This window comes from Sander vitreus, chromosome 4, assembly GCF_031162955.1.
Source record: "Sander vitreus isolate 19-12246 chromosome 4, sanVit1, whole genome shotgun sequence".
In the NCBI taxonomy this organism is placed as follows: Eukaryota; Metazoa; Chordata; class Actinopteri; order Perciformes; family Percidae; genus Sander; species Sander vitreus.
The window spans coordinates 9796164-9817397 of record NC_135858.1 but is presented as its reverse complement, the minus strand read 5'-3'; the positions used below and the strand labels follow the sequence as shown (position 1 = coordinate 9817397).

General features: G+C 41.4%; 1 protein-coding gene across 3 annotated transcripts in view; it reads right to left on the bottom strand.

Moving 5' to 3' along the window:
* Window positions 1-139: 139 nt before the first annotated feature.
* Window positions 140-21234, bottom strand: part of LOC144516643 (histone deacetylase 7-like) — a 43210-nt gene continuing 22115 nt past the window's right edge. For all 3 annotated transcript variants that reach the window (XM_078248113.1, XM_078248112.1, XM_078248114.1), the window contains exons 8-25: window positions 19750-19830; window positions 19138-19291; window positions 16853-17109; window positions 16342-16587; window positions 15700-15898; window positions 15363-15496; window positions 15126-15246; window positions 14958-15007; window positions 13695-13802; window positions 13369-13424; window positions 12068-12155; window positions 11328-11447; window positions 8596-8693; window positions 5394-5512; window positions 4668-4801; window positions 4425-4509; window positions 2060-2207; window positions 140-1962 (exon numbers count right to left, since the gene is read on the bottom strand). In XM_078248113.1, coding sequence (XP_078104239.1) covers window positions 1914-1962; window positions 2060-2207; window positions 4425-4509; window positions 4668-4801; window positions 5394-5512; window positions 8596-8693; window positions 11328-11447; window positions 12068-12155; window positions 13369-13424; window positions 13695-13802; window positions 14958-15007; window positions 15126-15246; window positions 15363-15496; window positions 15700-15898; window positions 16342-16587; window positions 16853-17109; window positions 19138-19291; window positions 19750-19830 — 2247 coding nt within the window. In that variant the 3' untranslated portion in view covers window positions 140-1913. The remainder of the gene's footprint in view (window positions 1963-2059; window positions 2208-4424; window positions 4510-4667; window positions 4802-5393; window positions 5513-8595; window positions 8694-11327; window positions 11448-12067; window positions 12156-13368; window positions 13425-13694; window positions 13803-14957; window positions 15008-15125; window positions 15247-15362; window positions 15497-15699; window positions 15899-16341; window positions 16588-16852; window positions 17110-19137; window positions 19292-19749; window positions 19831-21234) is intronic.

Here is a 21234-nt window from a genome sequence, read left to right as displayed (position 1 = left end):
GTTGCGTTCACAATTCAACGTAAAGAAAGAAACGTACGTTGGCAAACGTACTGCACTTAAAAAGGAATAATCCATAGCACCGTCAAAATTGTGTTAGACATACAAAGAGCACTTCAAAGACACATACTCTAAATAAAAGTTTTTAAGAAATGAATTTGTTTATATATCCGTCCTGTGCTTTTTGTGCTGTTTGGATAGAAAAAAAAAACATTCACAAACTCTTCAAAGTCTTTGAAGTTCTTTAAGCCATGCCAGTCCTGGGACGGCACATTGTTCTCATAAACTTTGGTTGCGCTTAACCTGTGTCCAATTGCACTGTGTGGATATTCAACTATCTCAGTATTATTGCTCCATCATAACTGCTAAAATGTCGTTGTTTGGTTCGGGGAGCAAAACATCCCCGCCGCTGACGGTAAACAGAACGCTGCTACGTCGATGATGAACAAAGTACACATCCGTTTGTCTTTGTTATGAATAAAATTAAAGTTTCAAATAAATTTACAAAGTACAGCAGGAAAGCTCATCCACAGGTAGAAACACTGGTCCACTTAACAAACATTATCAAAGTTCAGATTTTAAGACCCAAGTCATTGTGATCCTCGAATCCTGAGGGCAATGGAAGTGCACTTTAAGTGTGGGATTGTCATGAAGTCTTTTGATTGGTCTCATCCAAAATTTGATCTGCATTGTCACATATACAATCATTTCTGACTGGTCACGCTGCACTGAAGCATCATGGGTGATCGCTGTCTTTGCTGATGTGTAAAGAACCTCTTTCTCCCCTGATATTGATACTCCAATGACTAGAGGTATTAGCTCTTCATCTACAGTATGTCTACGCTTTTAAGATGCACTTCATCAAAGACTGCTGTGTCTTCTTTTATCTGCCGGGGAGCCATAACAATAACTGCAGCCATATAGAGTCTTGCTGCATGTGCTCCACTGACAGGCCAAGAAAAAAAGAGAAAAAAGACGATTTAAGAAAATATGTGGACATTCAAAACAATATGAAACATATGTATCTCAGACGTCACTGTAGCTTCACTCTTACTGGATTCTTAAACGACAACAAAAATCTGCTGCTGACATTCACAAATGTGTGCCAAATGTCAAATGAAAGAATATTGAAATAAAAACACGAACGAACAAGATGTTGTGATTGTCAACATGGCCGATGTGGCTGCGTCTCCTCCATCTTGTCAAGTTCACATTACAGAACGGTGCAGTGCAAAACGCTCAGAAGCTCCTGGTTTTTTTTGTTTTTTTTTTCCTTCATTGGATGGCTGTCACATTCAGACAAATGACATCATCATAGTGGGACGCGGAGGATAAGTCTGCTCTCCTTCACCGGCACGTCCTGCAGGGACGACTCCTTCCGCTCAGAGTGATTGGCTCCAGCAAGCCCAGGTGACCTTTGACCCCGCCTTCAAGGTTTCAACAGTGCGAGGAGTCTCTCGCAGGTCTTGTGGGAGTCATTTAAAAGGTGAATGTTTAAAGTTGCAGAGCTGTGCTTTGTCAAGTGTGTGTTCATGCCAATGCTACAAGAGAGTGAAGATCCTTCATAAATTCGCCTCTGGTTGTCTTTATTTTCCACTTCTTGTCAGTTTAGTGACCAGGAAAAGCCTGTCGAGGCGTCATGAGAGTATGAATGTTTCCCAGGTGAATGTTGTTGCTCAGTGTGTTTGAATCAGACTGCAGCCACTAGTTATACTGGTGGAGGAGTTTTTGTGAGGTGATGAATACAGTGGTCGAACTGAGGAGGACATCTGCTTCCAGTGATGGTCCAAATGCATACTGTAGCTTTGTCTGTGTGTGTGTGTGTGTGTGTGTGTGTGTGTGTGTGTGTGTGTGTGTGTGTGTGTGTGCTTGCTTCCATAGACTTGGTTGAACGCAGCAGTCAGGATACTCTTTCCTCAGAGAGAATCACCTTTCTCTGTCGGTTTTTCTGGCCGTGTCTGTTTTCTTAATGAACGAGAAAAGACAAAGATCGTATGATACATAAAGTGCGGTACCTTAAAGTCGCTAAAGCAGAAGATATTGAATACAATGTCGTCCCTACTTGTCAGAGGCGATCGCTCCCATCGACAGCGAAGCGATGGCGCTGACGGCCTCGCTGTCCGAGTCTCGTCTCAGCCGCCGTCTTTGCGCCTGCAGGTAGGTCAGATCCACTGTGGCGGCCGAATCCTTCACACTCTGCCAGTACTCACCTGCAGGAAGCCAGGAGATGAAAAATAGGGAGAGGGAGAGGAGGAAGGGAGGAGAAAGAGAGAAAGATTAATGGCCTCAGTTGTTGGTATTCCAGTATTGTTTTCATTCAGAATGCTGCCTTCCTTGAGGGAAAGTGCCTGCACTGCATTATTAAGAAGCAGTACATGGTGTTTGATCCACCAGTTGTAGCTGTTTGATCTGAATATAAGCATTGCCTGTCTTATAAACAGCCTGGGGTCCAAATATCCATGTTGATAATTTCAGAAATGTAAACTCAAATTCAATGTGTTCTCTCAGGGTCTCCAGACTTGAGTCCTGTGACACACAGTGGAAGTCAAATCAATCAGTGTCTGCAAATGTGTTCGTCTATGAGCGTGTGTGTTCTGGCTGTGCATGCAATTCGCACATATTTCACCCCGGGCCAAAATTATGGGCTTAACATTCTTGTGGCTTTGCAAATATTTTTAATTAATCTAATTTGGTTGGGATAACATTTGTGTGCAATCAGGAGGGGATGTTGCGAAGGTCGTGTGCCAGAGAAGTGTTTGAAGATAATTGGAGCCAGGGCGGCCGTGTGTATGTGTGCGTCTGTCTGTGTGTGTGTGGGACGGCTGGAGGGAGGGATGGGAGACAGGGATGTAAAGGAGGAGAGGTGGCCAGTGAGCAGGAGGTATGAGGAGATGGAGGGAGAAAGAGTGCTGTGTGGAGAAATAAAGAGACCAAAGTTAAAGTATGGAGTATGGAAAAGCAAAACAAACAGTCTACAGCTTGTAGAAATAGAAAGTGAATTATTTTCTGTTCATTGTAACTGATGGGATTTTAAAACTAGAAAAGTGGATTGAGAATTGAAAAATGTTCCCCTAACTTGACAAATATTCAATAGATTGTTTTTCTTCATTAAACTGAAAATGTTTGTAATGTAAAATAAAACAAAAGTAGCAGAAGCAAGGTTGCAAAGCAGAAGTTTTCATTTCAAATGCAGAATTTTGGACACCCTGAAATGTTGACATTAAAATCCCTGTAATTATAATGTGTAAATGTATTATGTTGTTCACCCTAAGATATCTGTCATTTGCAGCTATATAAAAAAAAAAAAAGTACTTGAAGTCCTTTCATGTTTCAGGTGGTGAACATGGTATGACGTGGTGTGACTATTATCTGGTGCAACATAACAGGCGTATTTCTTTGATCTCATCTTCAACTTAACGCATGTATTTCAGCCAACACCAGGGAGCAAAAATCAGCAAATTATTTTCCATTTATCTATATTGTAAAAATGATTTTCATGTTTGAATTTTGAAAGGTAAGGAGCAACACAGGAAATGTGACAGATCGTGAACATGCAACTGGTGTAGCCTGAACCTGTGCTTCTGCAGTAATTCTGTAAATCTGTGCAGTTAATATAGGCAAAATAATACATTCTGAACTCTGCGGTTCTGCTCCTCCTCTCCATTTTGAAAAACCTAATTTATGCCTTATGTCCTTAAAAGAGTATGGTCAAGACCTGCTCTATATGAAAAGTGTTATGAGATAAGATTATGTTGTGAGTTGGAGCTATATAAATAAAAAATGACTTGAAGAGTAAAACATACAGTACACTAAAATGTGACAAAATAACAAAACATAGGGTTTGGAGATTTAATAGTCTGCTGCTATTCTGCTGTTCCACAAACATTCTCAATATATTAACGCTGAATCTTTCAGAACAAGGTCCATTAACAGTTAAATCCCAGTGTCCTGTCGGAGGATTTAAATAATTAATGAAGGTGTCCACGCTGTGCGGAATACAGTATTACACATGGTTTTGAAGAGGTGTCAGTGTGCGTCTGTGCCATCGAGTTGGTCTGCTCAGGTGGAAATACAAGTGAATAGTATTATAATAATATTGATTTACTAAAAAACATGGAGGTCTTTTCTGCTGGTGCAATCTGCACGTGTAACATGTTTTCATTTATTTTTAAACATTAGTGTTAGGTTGTTTTTAATACAATTCTTATTGTTTTCACTCCATTGGCCTACAGGCATATAGGACGAAAAACTGTGTGTGTTAACATGTGGCGGATTTATTTGTTGATGCGCCCACGACCCATCACAACAGAAAACACTCAAAAATGTGTATGCATATATTTTTCACAGTGCTGCAAACCCTATGAGTGACGTGCTGCTGAGGGCTCTGAATCATACAGGTTGTGTTGTGTTGAGGTATCAGTTCTCACCCTGAACCTGGATGACTCTCTGCAGTGAATGGACAGCATTTTCACAAGGCTTCTGGTCCAACACGGACTGGGACAGAGGCTCCACCTGGGACAAAAAAGAGTAAGTAGTTTGATAAAACACACTGTATATTTCTCCAGAAACACACACACATACAGTATACTGTATGTACACGCGCACATACACACATATATATATACACACACACACACACACACACACGCACACACACACACACACCACACCTCCATGCCTAGCAAGGCGCTGACACAGGATTCAGAGGCATCACAGATGGCCTTGAGGTCATGTCCCCCCTCCAGAGCCAGGACCACCCGACCCCCGGCCAGTGACATCAGCTGACGGGTCAGGAAGCCAAAACCTAGTAGAGAACAACACACACACACACACACACACACACACACACACACACACACACACACACACACACACACACACACACACACACACACACACACACACACACACACACACACACACACACACAGGTTAAGTCAGATAATTACTTGATTAATGAGATTAAAGGATGCCTTCAGTGTTGGTGACCATCTATAGTTCAGAGCAGTGCTCCCTAACTTATAGATGCCATTCATTTCTATTTAGATCAGTGCTCATCTACATTTCTCTAAGTTTTTATTATTATCCTGCATTCAAAATAAGGATATTAACATAAAATGCAGGACAACTTCATATTAACTATTAACAGAGGTAAAAAAATGAAATAAAAACAAAAGCAGGTTCATATGAGGAAGAGGTCCCTCAGGAAACTAAGACACACTTTCAACACCAGAGAAATCATTACAGATATGTCTAAATAAGTATGATTGGATTTTAGACTGCACTTTGTGTGATGTTAACACTGATTCATATCTATGTCCCTATGTGAGTGTAAGAGTATGTTACTGTAACGTGAATGTGTGCTGTATTAGAATGAGGTGCTGATTGAGGCTTACACTTGGCTGTGACTTTGTAGCCTCCAAGTGATGACACGTGTCCTTCGACAGCATCAAAGCCAGCTGACACCAGCACCACATCAGGGGAAAACTCGTGGGCAATGGGCATCACCACGGCTCTGAGGTGGAAGAGAGGAAACAACGATCATGCTGTGAACCAAATGCTGTATGGTACGTTACATTCATGCAAGCCCTCTGGCCTCGCTGAAATTAGATAGTACATATAAGAAATCATGCTTTCAACAGGTGTTCATAATTTGTAAAAAGAAAAAAAAGAATACTTGGAACAGTAGATAGAAGAGAATAATGTGAGAGGGGAAATCATTGAGGGGTTGTTTAACATTAGAATAGACTGTAACAGATTAGTTACTGTATAGTAATAAAGTCATTTAAGTTGCCTGTAATGTACAAAAAACAGCATCAAACTGAAATTACTGCAGAGTTGAGGTGATTGATTTGCGACTGGAACACTTGTACAATAAAATACTTTTCTGGATTGTTAACGGCAAACATTTACTTCATTGAAAACTCCATCCATTTGAAAATGATGAAAGATAAATTATTAAAGTCCATGTTCCAAGCGCTTGATCTCTGTTCTCGATCCACTCCTGGTAAGTGGCCAACACTAGAAGGTGGGCTAGCTCCCAGGTGTGAATGTGTGCAACTGTTTAAATGTGAAGCAGAACACTTCTGAAAAAAAGGAAGCACGAGCTCTCTGAAAAACTTTCCAGGATATATAAAGATTAGAAAACGGTCAAAGTAAAGCATATTTAGGCAGGTGGCAAACACTGAAAAATTTCTGTTTTTGTGAGTGACACAAGCAGATAAAAATGAGACCCTTGACATATCTGGACTGAGACGCCCACATACTGTATACTCTACTCAGGGGAGAGCACTTTCCTTGCCTCTATGCTCTCCTCCCCACTTCCTCTCGTCTCCCGCTGCCAGTTATTTAGCAAGAGCGCATGGCCCATGCCGCGTTTGATTCTCTCTCTCTCTCTCTCTCTCTCAGCGGCAGTTCAAAGGCGTTTGTGTACGTCTGGTTCCTATTAGGAGCTCGTCCCTCTTCTCACGTCACTGACAGCCAGCCATCTGGGATCCATTGGGCCTAATTACGCCGCCTTTGGATTCCCTAACAATGCACCCCCCACTTCTTCTCTCTCTTCTGCTTTCCTCTCCTCCATAGTTTGTCATTCATAAGTAGCCACTGAGAAAAGCACATGAAAATATGTGCATCCACACATACATGCTATGCACAAGCCAAAATATATACATACGTATGCTCTTTCTTTGAAACTGGCCGTTACATGTGTGTGTGTGTGTGTGCTGTGCTACCGGTGATTAGACTGCCCTTAAATTCTGACCACCTTAGTAATCCTCCACACATACACACACACACACAGACACACTATGTCATGACACTTAATCTCAATGCAGCTGAGCTTTCTCTTGATTGTACTAGAGTCCTACCGCCACTCTCGACCACAATATTTCCCCTGTCACTGACACACACCCCAGAGACACACATCATCACCAACCGCTAGTTTTCTGTTCCATCCTGAAGAGAAACACAGAGTTTGGAACATCCCGTCGTCTAAATCATGTATTTAAATTGAATTACAGAACTGGCACCAGAATAGATACTTAATTGCATAAACATGAATTCATGATGCATTAAATTTTGTCTGCATAGCGTGTTATGCTTTTATTTGCACCAGTTAATCCACAGAATGGTGGCAAAGTCCACTGAAAAATGTTTGTAGCATATGTTTTTACAAAAATCCCTTCTGTGCCGCTTCATGTATTTTGCTTTTTAAACATCTTGATTATCTTGCTGCAGTTGCAAACCCAAATGACATTTTTACTATTATTGTGGATTTTTTTTGCCTTAATTTGATAGTTGACAGTGGCAGCAACTATGGGGTTGTTCCCCATGATGACTTGCAACAAAGGTCTTTGGCCGGATATCCACCCCGGACATCACAGCTACATGGTATGTACCTCAAACCACTGGACCACCAGGACATTCTTTATCCACAGAGCTTTGATTCAGGGCAAAGTTTCTTGGGGTAACACACAATACGGTACAGTACTACAGTGTGGTTAACTGAGGAAGTTTTACACATGAAAACACTTGCCATTTACCAAACTGGATGAAAAATACCCAAACCAGACGCCTGCTCAGGAAAAGACCATTTGTTTCTTAATAAGCATCCAGAGCTCCAGTAAACACTGGACTTAAGTGTTTCTGAGCCTGCCTATTGGCTCTATGGATTTTTACCAGTATGGGTTAGCTCATTAGCATCTTTCCTTTGACGAGGGGCCCACCCACTGTGTCTGCTGCATGCAGAACCGTGTAGAGCTCACATAATGTTTAATCATCTTGTGGTGAGCCAGTGTTGCTGACAGAGTTTGTCACAGTGCAGAGCAGAAGCAAAGTAAATTCATTCAGGAAAAATAGCTTGAATGAAATGAAAATTGTGGTAAGACCAAAGGTGAGTTTCACTAACACATCTCTGAAGGTTTTTTTTTGCTCAACAATCAATGGAAAGTTGTGGCTTATATCATTGCAAAAACCATATCAACATTTTGTCCATTTAATACAAAGTGTGTAGACACTGATTACTGCCAACCATTTTTTTAGGGGAGATCAGGACTCAGAGATGAAACCTGCTTGAGATACTACAGGTCATTCATCGCAGTGAACATGATCCAGCATTACAGTATAATTGCATGATAAAACACCAGTAAAAAGGTGTTGCATTCTAGTGGGCTTCAACCAGGAGGAGAAATAATGGCTTATTGTTTGTCCTCCTGGTGCACGCACTTCAATCCAAAAAATTAAAATAATATGCTTTCTGTCTTTTCTTGACCTGGCTGGTTTCTGCCATTCTGTCATTGTAAATCTGGTTTTGTTATTAGCTAAACTAGCTTTCCAACATCCTGGTACAGCACTGACAGCAGTACCTGAGGTGATGTAAACAACAACCTTGACAATGAAGTATTGATTGAAAGCAGTGTCACAAACTGAAACTTATGACGGCCTAGATGTATGCAAGTATATCAAATTTGTAGCAAATAGAATTGCACAAGCAAAAAAAAACAGTGCAGACCTTTAATTTTAGGTTATAAATTGCAGAGTACTATAGTATGGAAAGAAATATGATGTGCCTAATAAAGACAGGTTACGGCCATTCTTTACCTGAATGCAGCCAGGTACTCTGCATCACCCATGGGAGGGTTCAAACCCCCCGTCCAGCCTACATTCACATTGAAGCCCTCGCCTGCACCTGCACCCACCTGGATGGAGAGAGAGAGAGAGAGAGAGAGAGAGAGAGAGAGAGAGAGAGAGAAAGAGTCTCTGTGAATGTCAATAGAGTTAATGAGTCCCAGAGAAAGTTGAGAAACTGCATGACAATGACAGATTTGTGTCAAATGTTCACAAAATAAGTAAGACTCTTCCAAAACCTTGCATTGCACCAATCGAGGAAAAGTTACTGCATCTCTTTAAGACAACACCAGGGAGTGATTATGATTTCTAAATTAAAGACGGATGGCTATTAATTCAACACCCCTGTCCCTCCATTTTGATTTTGATACAATTTGTCAAATGGCCCTAATAAATCACTCTGAGCCACAACAGAGCTACACCCATTTATGATTCCCAAGATTTAGGGTATAGCTATACTGGGAAATGTTTCACATTTGGAAATTGCTGCCTGATCTTGTAAAATGTTCTTTTTATATATTGAAAATATAATATTTGTATATAACTGGAATGACTGTATATGTGTTCTGTAAGACATTTAGTAGGTTTGGTATGTATGACATGTCAAATAAAACATACATGGAATACTACTCTAACCTACATATTTACATTTTATGACGTACAGTAAATGATTTTAGTGAATTTTATTTGCTGTATTGAGATTGACGTGCACTTCCAAAATGCCAGGCAGAGTGGATGGAGGTTCTCTCAGTTTGACCTCAAATATTTGGGGCAGAGAGTGAACTGAGGCCCGGCTCTTGGAAAGAAGGTTTAAAGATTCCTGCCTTTCTCTTTGTAGTCCTGCTAGCAGCCATTTAGCTCTTCTCAAAGCCCTTCACCATCAGTCAATGTGTCAGTTTGAGGGCAGAATGAGGAGGTTGATTGACATACTCTTGGCAACAAGGCATGGTAATTTCCTTTGTGTGTGTGTTTGTGTGTGTATGTGTATGTGTGTGTGTGTGTGTGTGTGTGTGTGTGTGTGTGTGTGTGTGTGTAAATGTGTGTGTATGGGTGTGAGAGGATGTTTGAAAGAATGCTGATGAGCATTGCAGAGCGTCTGTCTCCATTCTTCTCTCAGTGGACGGGATGTTCACAGGGCAAACTAAAAACACATGAGGCCTTCTGTCCTTTGCCAACTGGTAATGTACCCGCATGCACACGCATGTGCACACGCATGTGCACACACACACACACACACACACACACACACACACACACACACACACACACACACCCCAATTCCTGCTATTGCTCCAAGTCTCTTGCGCTCCTCTCTGTCCTCTTTCACTCTTTCATGTTTCAAGAGTTGCTGGACTGGATTAAGCCGTCGCTGATTTCTGTGTGGTACTCGGCACTCTCTGTTATGGCTATGACATCACACCCTACCCCATGGTGTGTTATATACCTACACGGGGGACAGCGAGACTCCAGAGGTTTACCACACAGCTCAACAGAGGTTGAGGGGCCACTTAAGGCAAAGCCACATCCAAGCCAGCAGTGCGTTTTATGTACCGTCCCTCATCGGGGTATTTTATGGGAAAACATTGACTATTTTATCCTCATTATTGTGGGGGAGGATGGGAGTGTAAGAGGAGGGGATGTGGGGGGATTGAATGGGTTGTGAATGCCACCATGAGTTGGGGTCAATTCATCTGACTGGGGATAGTCATCACACTTGGTTTCTGGTAAGACCGCAGGCAGAATTCATAGGCATCTCAATTTCCTGTATGCAAACATAGGCATGCAATTCGACTGTACACATCCTGTTGTGAGTTATTACATCCAAAGCCCTGAAGCTTCTTAAATAAACTACAACTAAGAAAATAAACCTACAGCAGATACACAAAATCAAAAGGTGATTTCACCAGATAAACAAATTTGCAGCATTTGGAAATTTCATGTTGAATAAGTCAAAAAGTTGCAAGAATGACAGCGAACTAAAGCAAACTAAGCTAATATGAGTTATTTATGTTAAGAAAAAAAACTATAACAGAAATTCTAAATGTTGTTGAAAAGACATTTTCAGATTAAACTTGAAGCACTTTGTGTTCATCTTTATTACTGTAGGCAGCTAAAATTACAAGATTACATTGCTTAGATTCCAGTGGTATAATATATATCTAATCGAGACAGATCTGAGATGTCTGATGCCCAATCGTAGGAAAGATCTTTTAATCGTAATCCCTTGTACACTGCAAGATAATCCATACTAAACTGTCCTATTTTTCTCCAGTGTAGAGCAGACTGTGATCCGTCATCATGACCAAATTGAGGTTATAATTGGGGCATTAAATCATGTCGATTATTCTGGGATTTATTGTTACAATCATTCTTCCTGTTTTGACAAGTATATGCTAAACACAAGGCTCTTGATCTCCCTAATGTCCCACTGGAATCACACACTTACCAAATATTTCTATGCCAACATATCTATCTCCATATGGGAGGTATTATTATAAATTCTGTATTCTTAGGAGTCAAAGTAATAGAATATACTCAGGTCATCTACTCTACAAAGAAAACCTGTGTTGTCAGTATAGTCTCATGTGTTCTTTTGTGTATCTAGGTACATGCAGAGACACACAAACACACACAAACACTCAGCCATCACCATGACAACACAAACAAAAGAGAAAAACACAACACTGCTGTGGAAGACTACCAACCTCACTGGGATGTCCACTACCAGGAAAGAAGTTGCCATCGTCATAGCGATGTAGAGAGATGTACAGCACGCTCGGGTCATTATAGAAGGCTTCCTGGGTGCCGTTGCCATGGTGAACATCCTGGACAGTGATTGGATGACAGGTTAGGAAGTTGCCGAGGACCGAAATAGGTATTTCACACATAATTAAAACCGTGATGGATTCACATGTTTGTTCAAAACAATTTAAATCAATCAAAAGAGAACTTCGTTGTCTATTCGCCTATTATGAAGTATGCATAGAACGTATGACCCAAAATGCAGAGCCTAGTCTGTAAAACCTACAAGGCTTTTTCCCTGTCAATGGCAAATGTGTTTCAATCTTAAAAGCTTTTTGATGAAGCAGGTAGTAATTAGTGTTTGATGCAGTAATATGTCAGAGAGCACGGTGTGTTAAGACATGGTACAGGCTCATGTAAACACACATGGTGAACAGAGGCAACCACCTGGCTGCGGATCAATATCTGCACGTGTGTGTGTGGGTGTGTGTTCATATGACTGCGTGTGATTTTGTGTCTAAGTATATGTGACCTTCAGATCTCATATGGAGAAAAATGATAAATAGAAGTGCTACTGTAGAGGGCTGCTCTGCTTCTGGGACCTTGTTTGTGCCCATGATACATTTGTGTGCCAGTGGGTTTTCGTCTGTTTATTCCTATCCATGTGGGGACCAGTGATGCTGGTCATGCAGTGGGTCCTCACCCAGTCCACGATGAGGATCTTGCTGACGTTGAGTTTGTGTTGGAGCTGCTTGGCAGCGATGGCCACAGAGTTGAAGAAACAAAAGCCCCTATGGACAAACAGACAGGAAGAGAGGCAGCCACATGTTTTTATCAGAATGACATCTTCAGAAAATGAATATCATAGAATCCCCATATGGACCTTAGGAACCTCTAAGACATGTCTCCAGTTGTGTGGCGTCATGTGATGGCTATTCAGTCCAGGTTGTGACAATCACAGCACTGACTCTAATGTGCAAGTCATAGATGGAAACTCCTGCCAGGCAAACATTTACTGCAAATATTGGAGAAATTACGATGTTTCATTTCAAGTTGTTTTGCATTTCATCTTCCACTGCTGACAAACAAAAAACGGCTTTTCATATTAGAACATTATGCTGAGCCTAAAATCTTGTACTCCTGGGAAATGCAGAACCCACACATTTTGTGACAAACAGAAAACCAAGCTTATCATAAAATTCCCTTCACATTCCAAATGATAACAGCGTGAATTGCTGGCAGGACATGTGAGATGATTTCAGAGAAATGAACTCACAAATTGGCACAGCAGTTCCCTCAACACTTGCCGTCTACAGTAAAGGTATGCAAAAAAAAGTGTTGATGTATGAAAAACAATGGAGGAATGTTGGAAGTGGCAGTGTCAGCAAGGGTCGTAAACTGTGAGTGCTTTTGTGTGTGTGTGTGTGTGTGTGTGTGTGTGTGTGAGAGTAGACGGTATATCATATATGCTGTCCAAATCTGCTCATCAAGAAAAGTCATTATCATCCCATAAATAAACAGTGACAAGTACTGCTGAGCACACACACAGTCCCAGCTGAATGTGGTTACTTGGCTAATGCCTCCTATCAAAGACTGACACAAATCCATGCATACAAATACACACACACTTACAGTGCACACACTCACATGCACAGTTTCTTTTAAGGTGCTTTGCGCTGTATCTCGAAAGTGTAAAAGAAACTGAGCAGAGGAGGTAGACTGCCTCGGGCATTGGTCAGGTAGCACACATCATACAAACTCAGAAACACGCACACGTGTGCGCGCACACACACACACACACACACACACACACACACACACACACACACACACACACATACACACACATTAAGACAGAGAGACATAGGCTCTTTCTCTCTCTCTCTCTCTCTCTCAGAAGTGTAGCTGATCTGTAATAAATCCTTTGAAACACTTTGTATATGTGTGTGTGTGTGTGTGTGTGTGTGTGTGTGTGTGTGTGTGTGTTTGTGCTGCTGTACTTACAGAGGGGAGGAATGGTTTGCATGGTGTCCAGGAGGTCTCACCACTGCAAAGCCATTCTGTGAGAGGAAAGCAAAAACTTTAACTCCTTTCAGGGGTCAACCATCGCAGTTCACATCTTTAAGCTTATACCTGGCTAAATTGTATACTGTACAGCTATGTTCATTGCAGACAACAGCTATCTACAGTAGGGGAGTTACTAAAGCTCTACTGCTGAAGTGTATATAATGGTTGTTTACCCCACACAACCTGTTATACTGCAGCTCTTAAAATTCCTGAGTAAAAAACACATGTATTTGTTGATAAGGTATTTGGTAACAAAGACACACCTTTAGCTCTCCTTGTGCCACCTTCAGCGCCAGGTCTGTGACACATCCTGCAGCAATACGAGAAGCTACTGATGTGTGAAGTTCATTCCAGATTGTATCAATGTCTACCTGTCAGTACAAAAGAGAGGAGACACATACAGTCAGTTTAAAAGTCAGGCACAGATATGACTTCTGTTTAAATATGAATACATATATTTTTTTTTTTGCAATTAGTTTCCGTCTCATCAAAACTGGGCTCATTCTCAAGTGATTCAACAGGGTTTACTGAAATCCAGGCAGACCAGTTTGCAGAATTTCACAGTCCCACTGGAAATCGCCAGTCAGCAGGTTGCAGGACATGAATAATTATTCTTATAGTGTATTAATGTGTGAAGGTGGACCTTTAACATCTGTGGATACTAACAATTGCTGAGAGACCTTTTTTTGTATTCCACATCAATTTACTCTTAATCCCCGTCTTGTGTTTTAACGTTACTCCATGTTTCAAAACTCACTTTGGTGGTGTGCCGTGGTGGAACAATGAAATCAGAGGAATTTCTTTTATCACAGTCTTTGCCATCTTGTTCCAATCACTGCTCTTCACCAGAGCAGGCAAGGTCCGGAAATCCAGGCAGATCTGTCGTCTTATCAACTAACACCCAGCCCCTTTCTTCTTTTCCTACCTCCTCTCCTCTCCTACTCTCTTATCTGCCTCCTCTCTTGTCATTGTGCTTCACAACAGTTTCTCATGGGCATTTCTATCTGTGTTTTGCCACATCAGAGGAGAAAACGTTTAGGAAAACTTTAGGTCCTTTTATATCGTCTTCATTGTTCCTTCTCTGATAGTCCATTGTAAAATTTAATTTATTATGTTTTCCTACCTTCACAATTCTTCTTCTGTCTTCTTTTTCGTCTTCTGTATTCTTATTCCCTGTTTCCACACACCCATTCTCTCTGAATATAATCCAGTTTCACTGGAACGCATCGCTCCAAGCCACAGTCTCTATGTGTACCCTCTTTCTTCCCTTCTTCCTCTCTCTCTTCCACATCTCACCTTTGTACAGCCTTTTGATTTCTGATTGGGTTTCAAAGTTATCTTAGCCAAAAACAATAGCATTAGCAATTTGTAGTATTATTAGTTTAATTGTGTAATGAGGCATAATCAGCCATGTGATGTTTGCTGTACGCAATTAGATAAGTGGAAAGATTCCCACATGACTTGTGTTTTAAAGAGGTCTACGATGTGTGTGCGTGTGTGTGTGCGTGCCCGTGTGTGGCACTCACCCCAACTCCTCCACATGGTAACATCACAAAAAGCCGTTGAGACAAGATCCCTGCAGAAGATAATTTCAGTTATTCAACTGTCATGCATGCTTATATTATTATTATTATTAATACTATCATTATTACAGTATTATTATTAATTTTTTTTATAAGTATTATTGATATTACCAGCCAACTTGCGGTTGTCCAGCTTGAGGCGATTGAGTGGGTTGGTGCCGAATAGAAGCACATGTTTCTCTGAATGGACTGACTGCAGCTCTTCTAGAGTGGCCTTCCTACTGCGAATGCGCTACATACACACACATACAACCCACACAAACTTCATTTAAAACTGATTCTGGGGGTATGGATCTGCCAGTATGTGTAGTGTGTGTGTGTGTGTGTGTGTGTGTCTCTCTGTCATACCTCACAATGGTTCCTGAGACCTCTTTCATGCAGTCTCGACCAGATGCTCTGGACCCTCCCAGCATGCTCAGGGTGTCGGCTGTTATCCCCACAGGTACACTGGTGCTTCTGCATCTGAGCATCATAAACCAGACCTGGACACACACGGACACACACACGGACACACACACACACACACACACACACACACACACAAAAACACATGTAAACCTTGATTTTCTTCCTCAGTATTTCATGATCCAATCGTACATGAATTGTACATATGTAAAATATGTCACCAGTTAATGGGATTCATGGCCTCTTTTCACAGTTTCCTGTTCAAAAAAGTGTCCCTCACCTGTGGTGAAGCGTAGCTGGACATCTGCAGCAGGGCTGGACAATGACAGGGTAGGTATGGCTGTGGGTGGATGTGGAGGAGGCGGCAGGGAAGTAGAGGCTGGGGAGGATTGGGTTCGAACCAGAGGCTGGTGAGGCCAGATTAGGGCAGGCACACCCAGGGGGTCAAGCTGGAGACCTGATCTAAGGTTCACCTGCCTCTGTGGTTCCCAGGACAGTGGGTGAAGAGGAGAAAAAGGGAATGAAGGAGAATTTAACAGCAGCAACACATTACAAAGACTGGAGTAAACCTCCACATATTCACAAGTCGAATGCCTCTCTCCAGTACATTGCAACTTCTAATTATTTGGTCAATTTAATAGTGCTTGTCTATAACAACTGATATAGAAAATACTGTATTGCCAAGCATGCTTCCACAATATTTTAACTCTCCCTTTTCATCATGTCTAAATAAAGCTACAGCGCCCTCTGATGTCAAAAACATGCTTGAAAAAAGTGAATTCTAGTACATAAGACTAGGGCTGCACATTCCTTAGTCAAAAGAAAAAATAAATAGTTTAAAACTTTTCTTTTAAGGAAAAGTAAAACATCAACCCCTCAGAAAGCTCTGCATATCTGTGCAGGTGAGAGTTGATATCAGTACCTGACTGAGTGAGTGCGAGGACTCGATCAAGCTGTCCCGTGAGGAGGTAGTGGATTCCGTGTCGTAAACTGAGTCTGTGCTGGCAGTGCTTTGTCTCCTGCGGTAGCCGTCCTCACACATAGAGCCCGGTTCTGAATCGCACACAGAACCGGGCCCCGAACCTGAACCTGATCCAATCTCCTCCAGGTCCATGTCCTCCGATGGGATCTGGGTCAGACGAGGCTTCTCAATGGACTTGCTTGTCTGCTAATATAAGGTATAAGTTTTACAGTGTTAACAAGTCTCAAGGTTGCACAAGCTCTCTTTAACATACCTTTCTATACAACTAATAACAAATGATTTCTGTATTTAGTCAAATAAAAAATAATAATACATTTTTAAGGGAAATCCAAGCACAAGTCAACACAAGGACTCCACAGAATAAACCTCATAAAGATCTGCCACTGTCAGTATTAGTTCATTTATTTTCATGCAACATGCTTGTGTCCACGCCTGCCTCCTCTCCTCTCACCTTGCTCATGTGTGCATTCTGCTTGAACCTCTCCAGCCCGCTCTTGTGATATTGCTGGGACAGATGGTGGTGGATATGTGAGTGACGGCTGGCATGCAGAATAATGGGTGAGTGGCTGTAGGGCGGAGGCTCTGAGCGTGTTCGCTCCAGGGGTCTGTGGGAGGGAAAGGTAACTACGCCTTCCCTTCTGGTGGGGGAGGACAGGTGAGGCTGCTGCTGCTGCTGCTGCAGCAGAGGAGTGGAGCTCAAACCATGAACTGCAGCGAGGAAGAGAGAGTGAAACAGGTTAAACGGTGGTGAAAAAAGATGGAGGCTGACTGAACAAGAGGAGGCAGAGGGGTTAGGCTACATGTGAAGGAGAAAAAAAATAAAGACGCACGATAAATGGGGATAAACATGACAAAAAGAGGGGCAGAAAAAACAATGGGGAGGAGAGAAACAAAATGGAAAGGAATGGATAGGGTGTAAGGGAAAGAAAAGAGGGCTATGGAGAAGAAAAATAGGACAGCTGATATAAATCGTGAAATTATAATAATCTAGATTAATTATCCATATCTGACTCAGAAATAGAAAGTGAAGTGCAGAGTAAAATATACCATAGCTGTATTTATGTTCAAAATAATGCAAAGGAAAATAGGCCTCAATGAACAGCATATTTCCGTATTTCTTTTGCAAAACTGCATCACCATCAAGTGTCAAGTAGAGGGCGCCCTTGTGCCGTTTATATTATAATATTCAGGCAAAAGAAATGTTCACAACATCACTGTTCTTATAATCTTGAATTTTATATGAATATACTATTTTCACAGCAGACATTTTGACTTATTTTAGCAGGCGTGCAGGTGTTACTTACACCCTAAACCTGCACACCTAAAGGGTATGAAGTTCTTATTGACGTTATCAGTTACACCTGTGTTTATCCTGCTAAAAAAAGTAGAAAATGTCTGCTGTGAAAAAGGTCCATTATTAGTATTGCTAATAATTAATATACAGGCTTTTTGTTGTGATTGGCAGAACTTAAATAAAGGAAAGGTGATACAGTAAAAGAAAATACAAAAGTAAGTGTACATAAATATGGTAATGCTTCTCTTACAGATAAGCAATTGAACATACAAAAGCATAAATTACCTTAATTGACTAAAAAAGAAACATAGCTCAGTGTTTGTTTCACTTTTAAAGTGTAAGTGTAACAGCAAGGAACATTTCAGTCAGGAAAACTTAGATAGTCATAGATTTAACCATTTATTGCAACAAATGGAAATACAGCTATGCTGGGCGCTGATGGCTCCACCCTTAATAATGCTCCCTGAATTAGCCAAGCAGCATGCTAAGCTGAAACAGGGAGCGCAATGCAGAAAACCCCAATCGGTATACAGGAGTGGGCCCAAAGCAAGCCATTGAAAACCATTTTAACCTTTGGGTCATGTTACAACTGGGAAGGAACTAGAACTAGGAACTGGGAAGGTGGAGCCTGGGGTGGTGGAGGCAAAGCTTTGCCAGCAGCCGTATTTAAATGGACCTCCTTGATGGGAGAAGGTGTGTAACTGATGAAATGAGAGAAATGATAATGCAATGCTTAATTAAGCCTATTGAGCTCCTGTAGTGTGTCCTGCCATCTCTGCCATTCTAAGAGTTTCTTTGTGAGCAGAGAAGTGTTCCAGTTATCACCTTGAGAGTCAAGCTCTCTTCAAAGCAGCCTTCCTTGAACTGTCACTCAGGGGGTCAACACAGTGTTCATGGTTGAGAGTACACCTCTTGGACTGAATGGTTTCTGGGATTCAGGGATGGCGAATGTGAACATGTCAATTGTCATATTCCAAGTCACCCACTGGCTGCGCTGGACATGTAAATCATCAACAGCAAGGGTTAGGGCTAGGTAAGGGAAGCTGGTTTTCGCGGATGGTACACCCAAAAAAGAAGGAGGCACCAAGCTTCCCATCCCTCTCCTAATGGTTATCTAAGATGCCTTGCATTAACTCCAATATGTCATCTTTCATGGTATGTTCTTCTTTGGAAATAACCCCAAAGGGAGCCATTGGTATGCATACTGTTGTTTGTTTGTTTGAAATTTTCTTGGCTGACGAAAAGGTAGGGGAGTGATCCAGCTACTTGTGTCATCTCTAACAAATCCCACTATCCATTAACTGCATGAAAGTCAGATCTTCAACCTAAGGTGGCATGTTTACACGTTGTGTTGTCTGAATGTGTGTCTTCTGTATATGATATATGCATATTGAGGTATTTCTGTTTCTGTTGTACAACACATTTACGGCTACACAACTCACAAGAGACAAGTTGGGAGTGCACCAGTCCGGTGTGTGGTTCCAGTATGAGCACAGGCTGCAGGCGCTGATCCAGGGCTGGACTGCATCCCTCCACAGGCAGGTAGACCTGGTGAAGAGCAGGTACTGCCAACGGTCTGGCTACTCGCAGGTCAGCCTGAGGAGAGAGGTGAGGAGAGGAGACATGATGGGGAGAAGGCTCCGTAGAGGTCACTAGGGTTTAGGGAAGCCCTTGTCATGGTTGCAGCTGAACACAAATTACTTAAATGAAGAGTCATTCCATAAGACAAGGGCTTCATTGGCTGTTCACAATGTAGTTAGACTCATCTAAAAACATGTTAATATTGTCATCAAGTGAGTAAACTACCACATGACTGATTCACAAGATATGAAAGCACCAGAGAGATCAAGAGGGAAGTGAAAGCCTGAATATACCACATGTTTCTATAAGTGTCCAAGTGTGCAGGCACTATTTTAGACATTCAGTCTTAGATACACATACATTCATAGCATTAATGTCTTCCCATTTGGTCTGTACATTTTTTGTTGTGAAATAACACGTCAACAGTTTATATATTTATTTTGAAGGGAACCCTAAAAGGTATCGTAGCTTACATGTGCAGGTAGTCCAGCAGTGATGTTGGGCATAGCAGTGGGGTTGGGAGGCAAGGTAAAATGGGCCAGCAACCTCTGTGCCTGAATGAGACAGAAATATTCATTATAGAGATTATCTGTACAGATAATCACATACAAATGATCACATCATCAAACACAAAAACAACAAAACACATATTTACATTATTAAGTTAATTTGACTTCTCTCCTTAGTGCCATAAATCAACTTTCACACAGGTAAAAGAATAGTTATTATACAAGACTTGTGTGTTAAAAACTGAAAAAACACTCTACTGTTGTAACCCAGAAAATGATAAGTGGTGGTAAAATGGTAAGTAAATAGAAAATGGATTTATATTAATATTTTAATTAGCTGCGGAGTGATGAAGTAACATGTATTTGTACAATGGGCCATCTGGCCTTCTCAAATCTCCCTGTTTAAAGCATTTATTCATTACTGTACTGCATTACTGTACCAAATTAACATTCAACTGTTGGTGGTTGTCTTTAAAAGAGCAGAGGTAAACTCACCAGACCAGGACTATATGTTACTGTTACAAAAAGAAAGCAAAAGGTTTTCCTGGAAACATTTCATGAATAAATCCATAAAAGGAAGATTTAACAAAGGTGCATGACGGTTGAACAATTGTTGTCCCCTGTATTGTGTTGATGTAGTCTCATAATGCCTTACTCCACAGCGCTGTGGAGTAAGGTCTGGCTCCCCCACACATACATAGCAGGATAGGAGAAGATAACGCTCTGGGTTGTTTGCAATTCTTTAAACCAATCACAATCGTTTTGGGTGGTGCTAAACTCTGGACTCAGCAACACTTGCTCTGCAAAATGGTCTGCAGAAAGGAACTTGTTTTGGTGGAACATTTGCACCCCAATAAAAGAAAACACCACATATAATATAAAATGAAGTTAACTGTTCACAGCAGTGTTGTAGTCAAGACCACCTAAACGGAGACCAAGTCATCACCAAGACCAGAGTGTATCGACACCAAGTCAAGACCAAGACTTTGAGGGGTTGAGACCGAGTCAAGACTAAGACCAGACCAGTGCCAGACAGCCAGAGCTTTCTTGGGAGTGCGTGCTAACGGGGCGGGGAGAGGGGGTTAAAAGTAACAAATAAAAAATTAGAAATGAGTGAAGTTATTGGTTGCATTTGAAGCAGGAAGTTTTACATCCAATCACAGTAACGAGTTAACACATACAATTAGACAATGCACAGGCAACTTTGTGATATCCCTGCAGTTGTGGTCTTGAAATAAAATCCAGAGTCCTCTTTATCCGAGACGGATGCGGTCGATTCCGAGACGAGTCCAAGACCTTCTAAAAGTGGTCTTGAGACTGGTCTTAAGACCAAGACTGATCTTGAGTACTACAACACTGGTTCACACAATACAGTAACGTGAGCTTTTTAAATTAGCTGGATACATGGTTAAACGTAATTTGCTCTTACCAGTGTATTGCCCTGTGTAA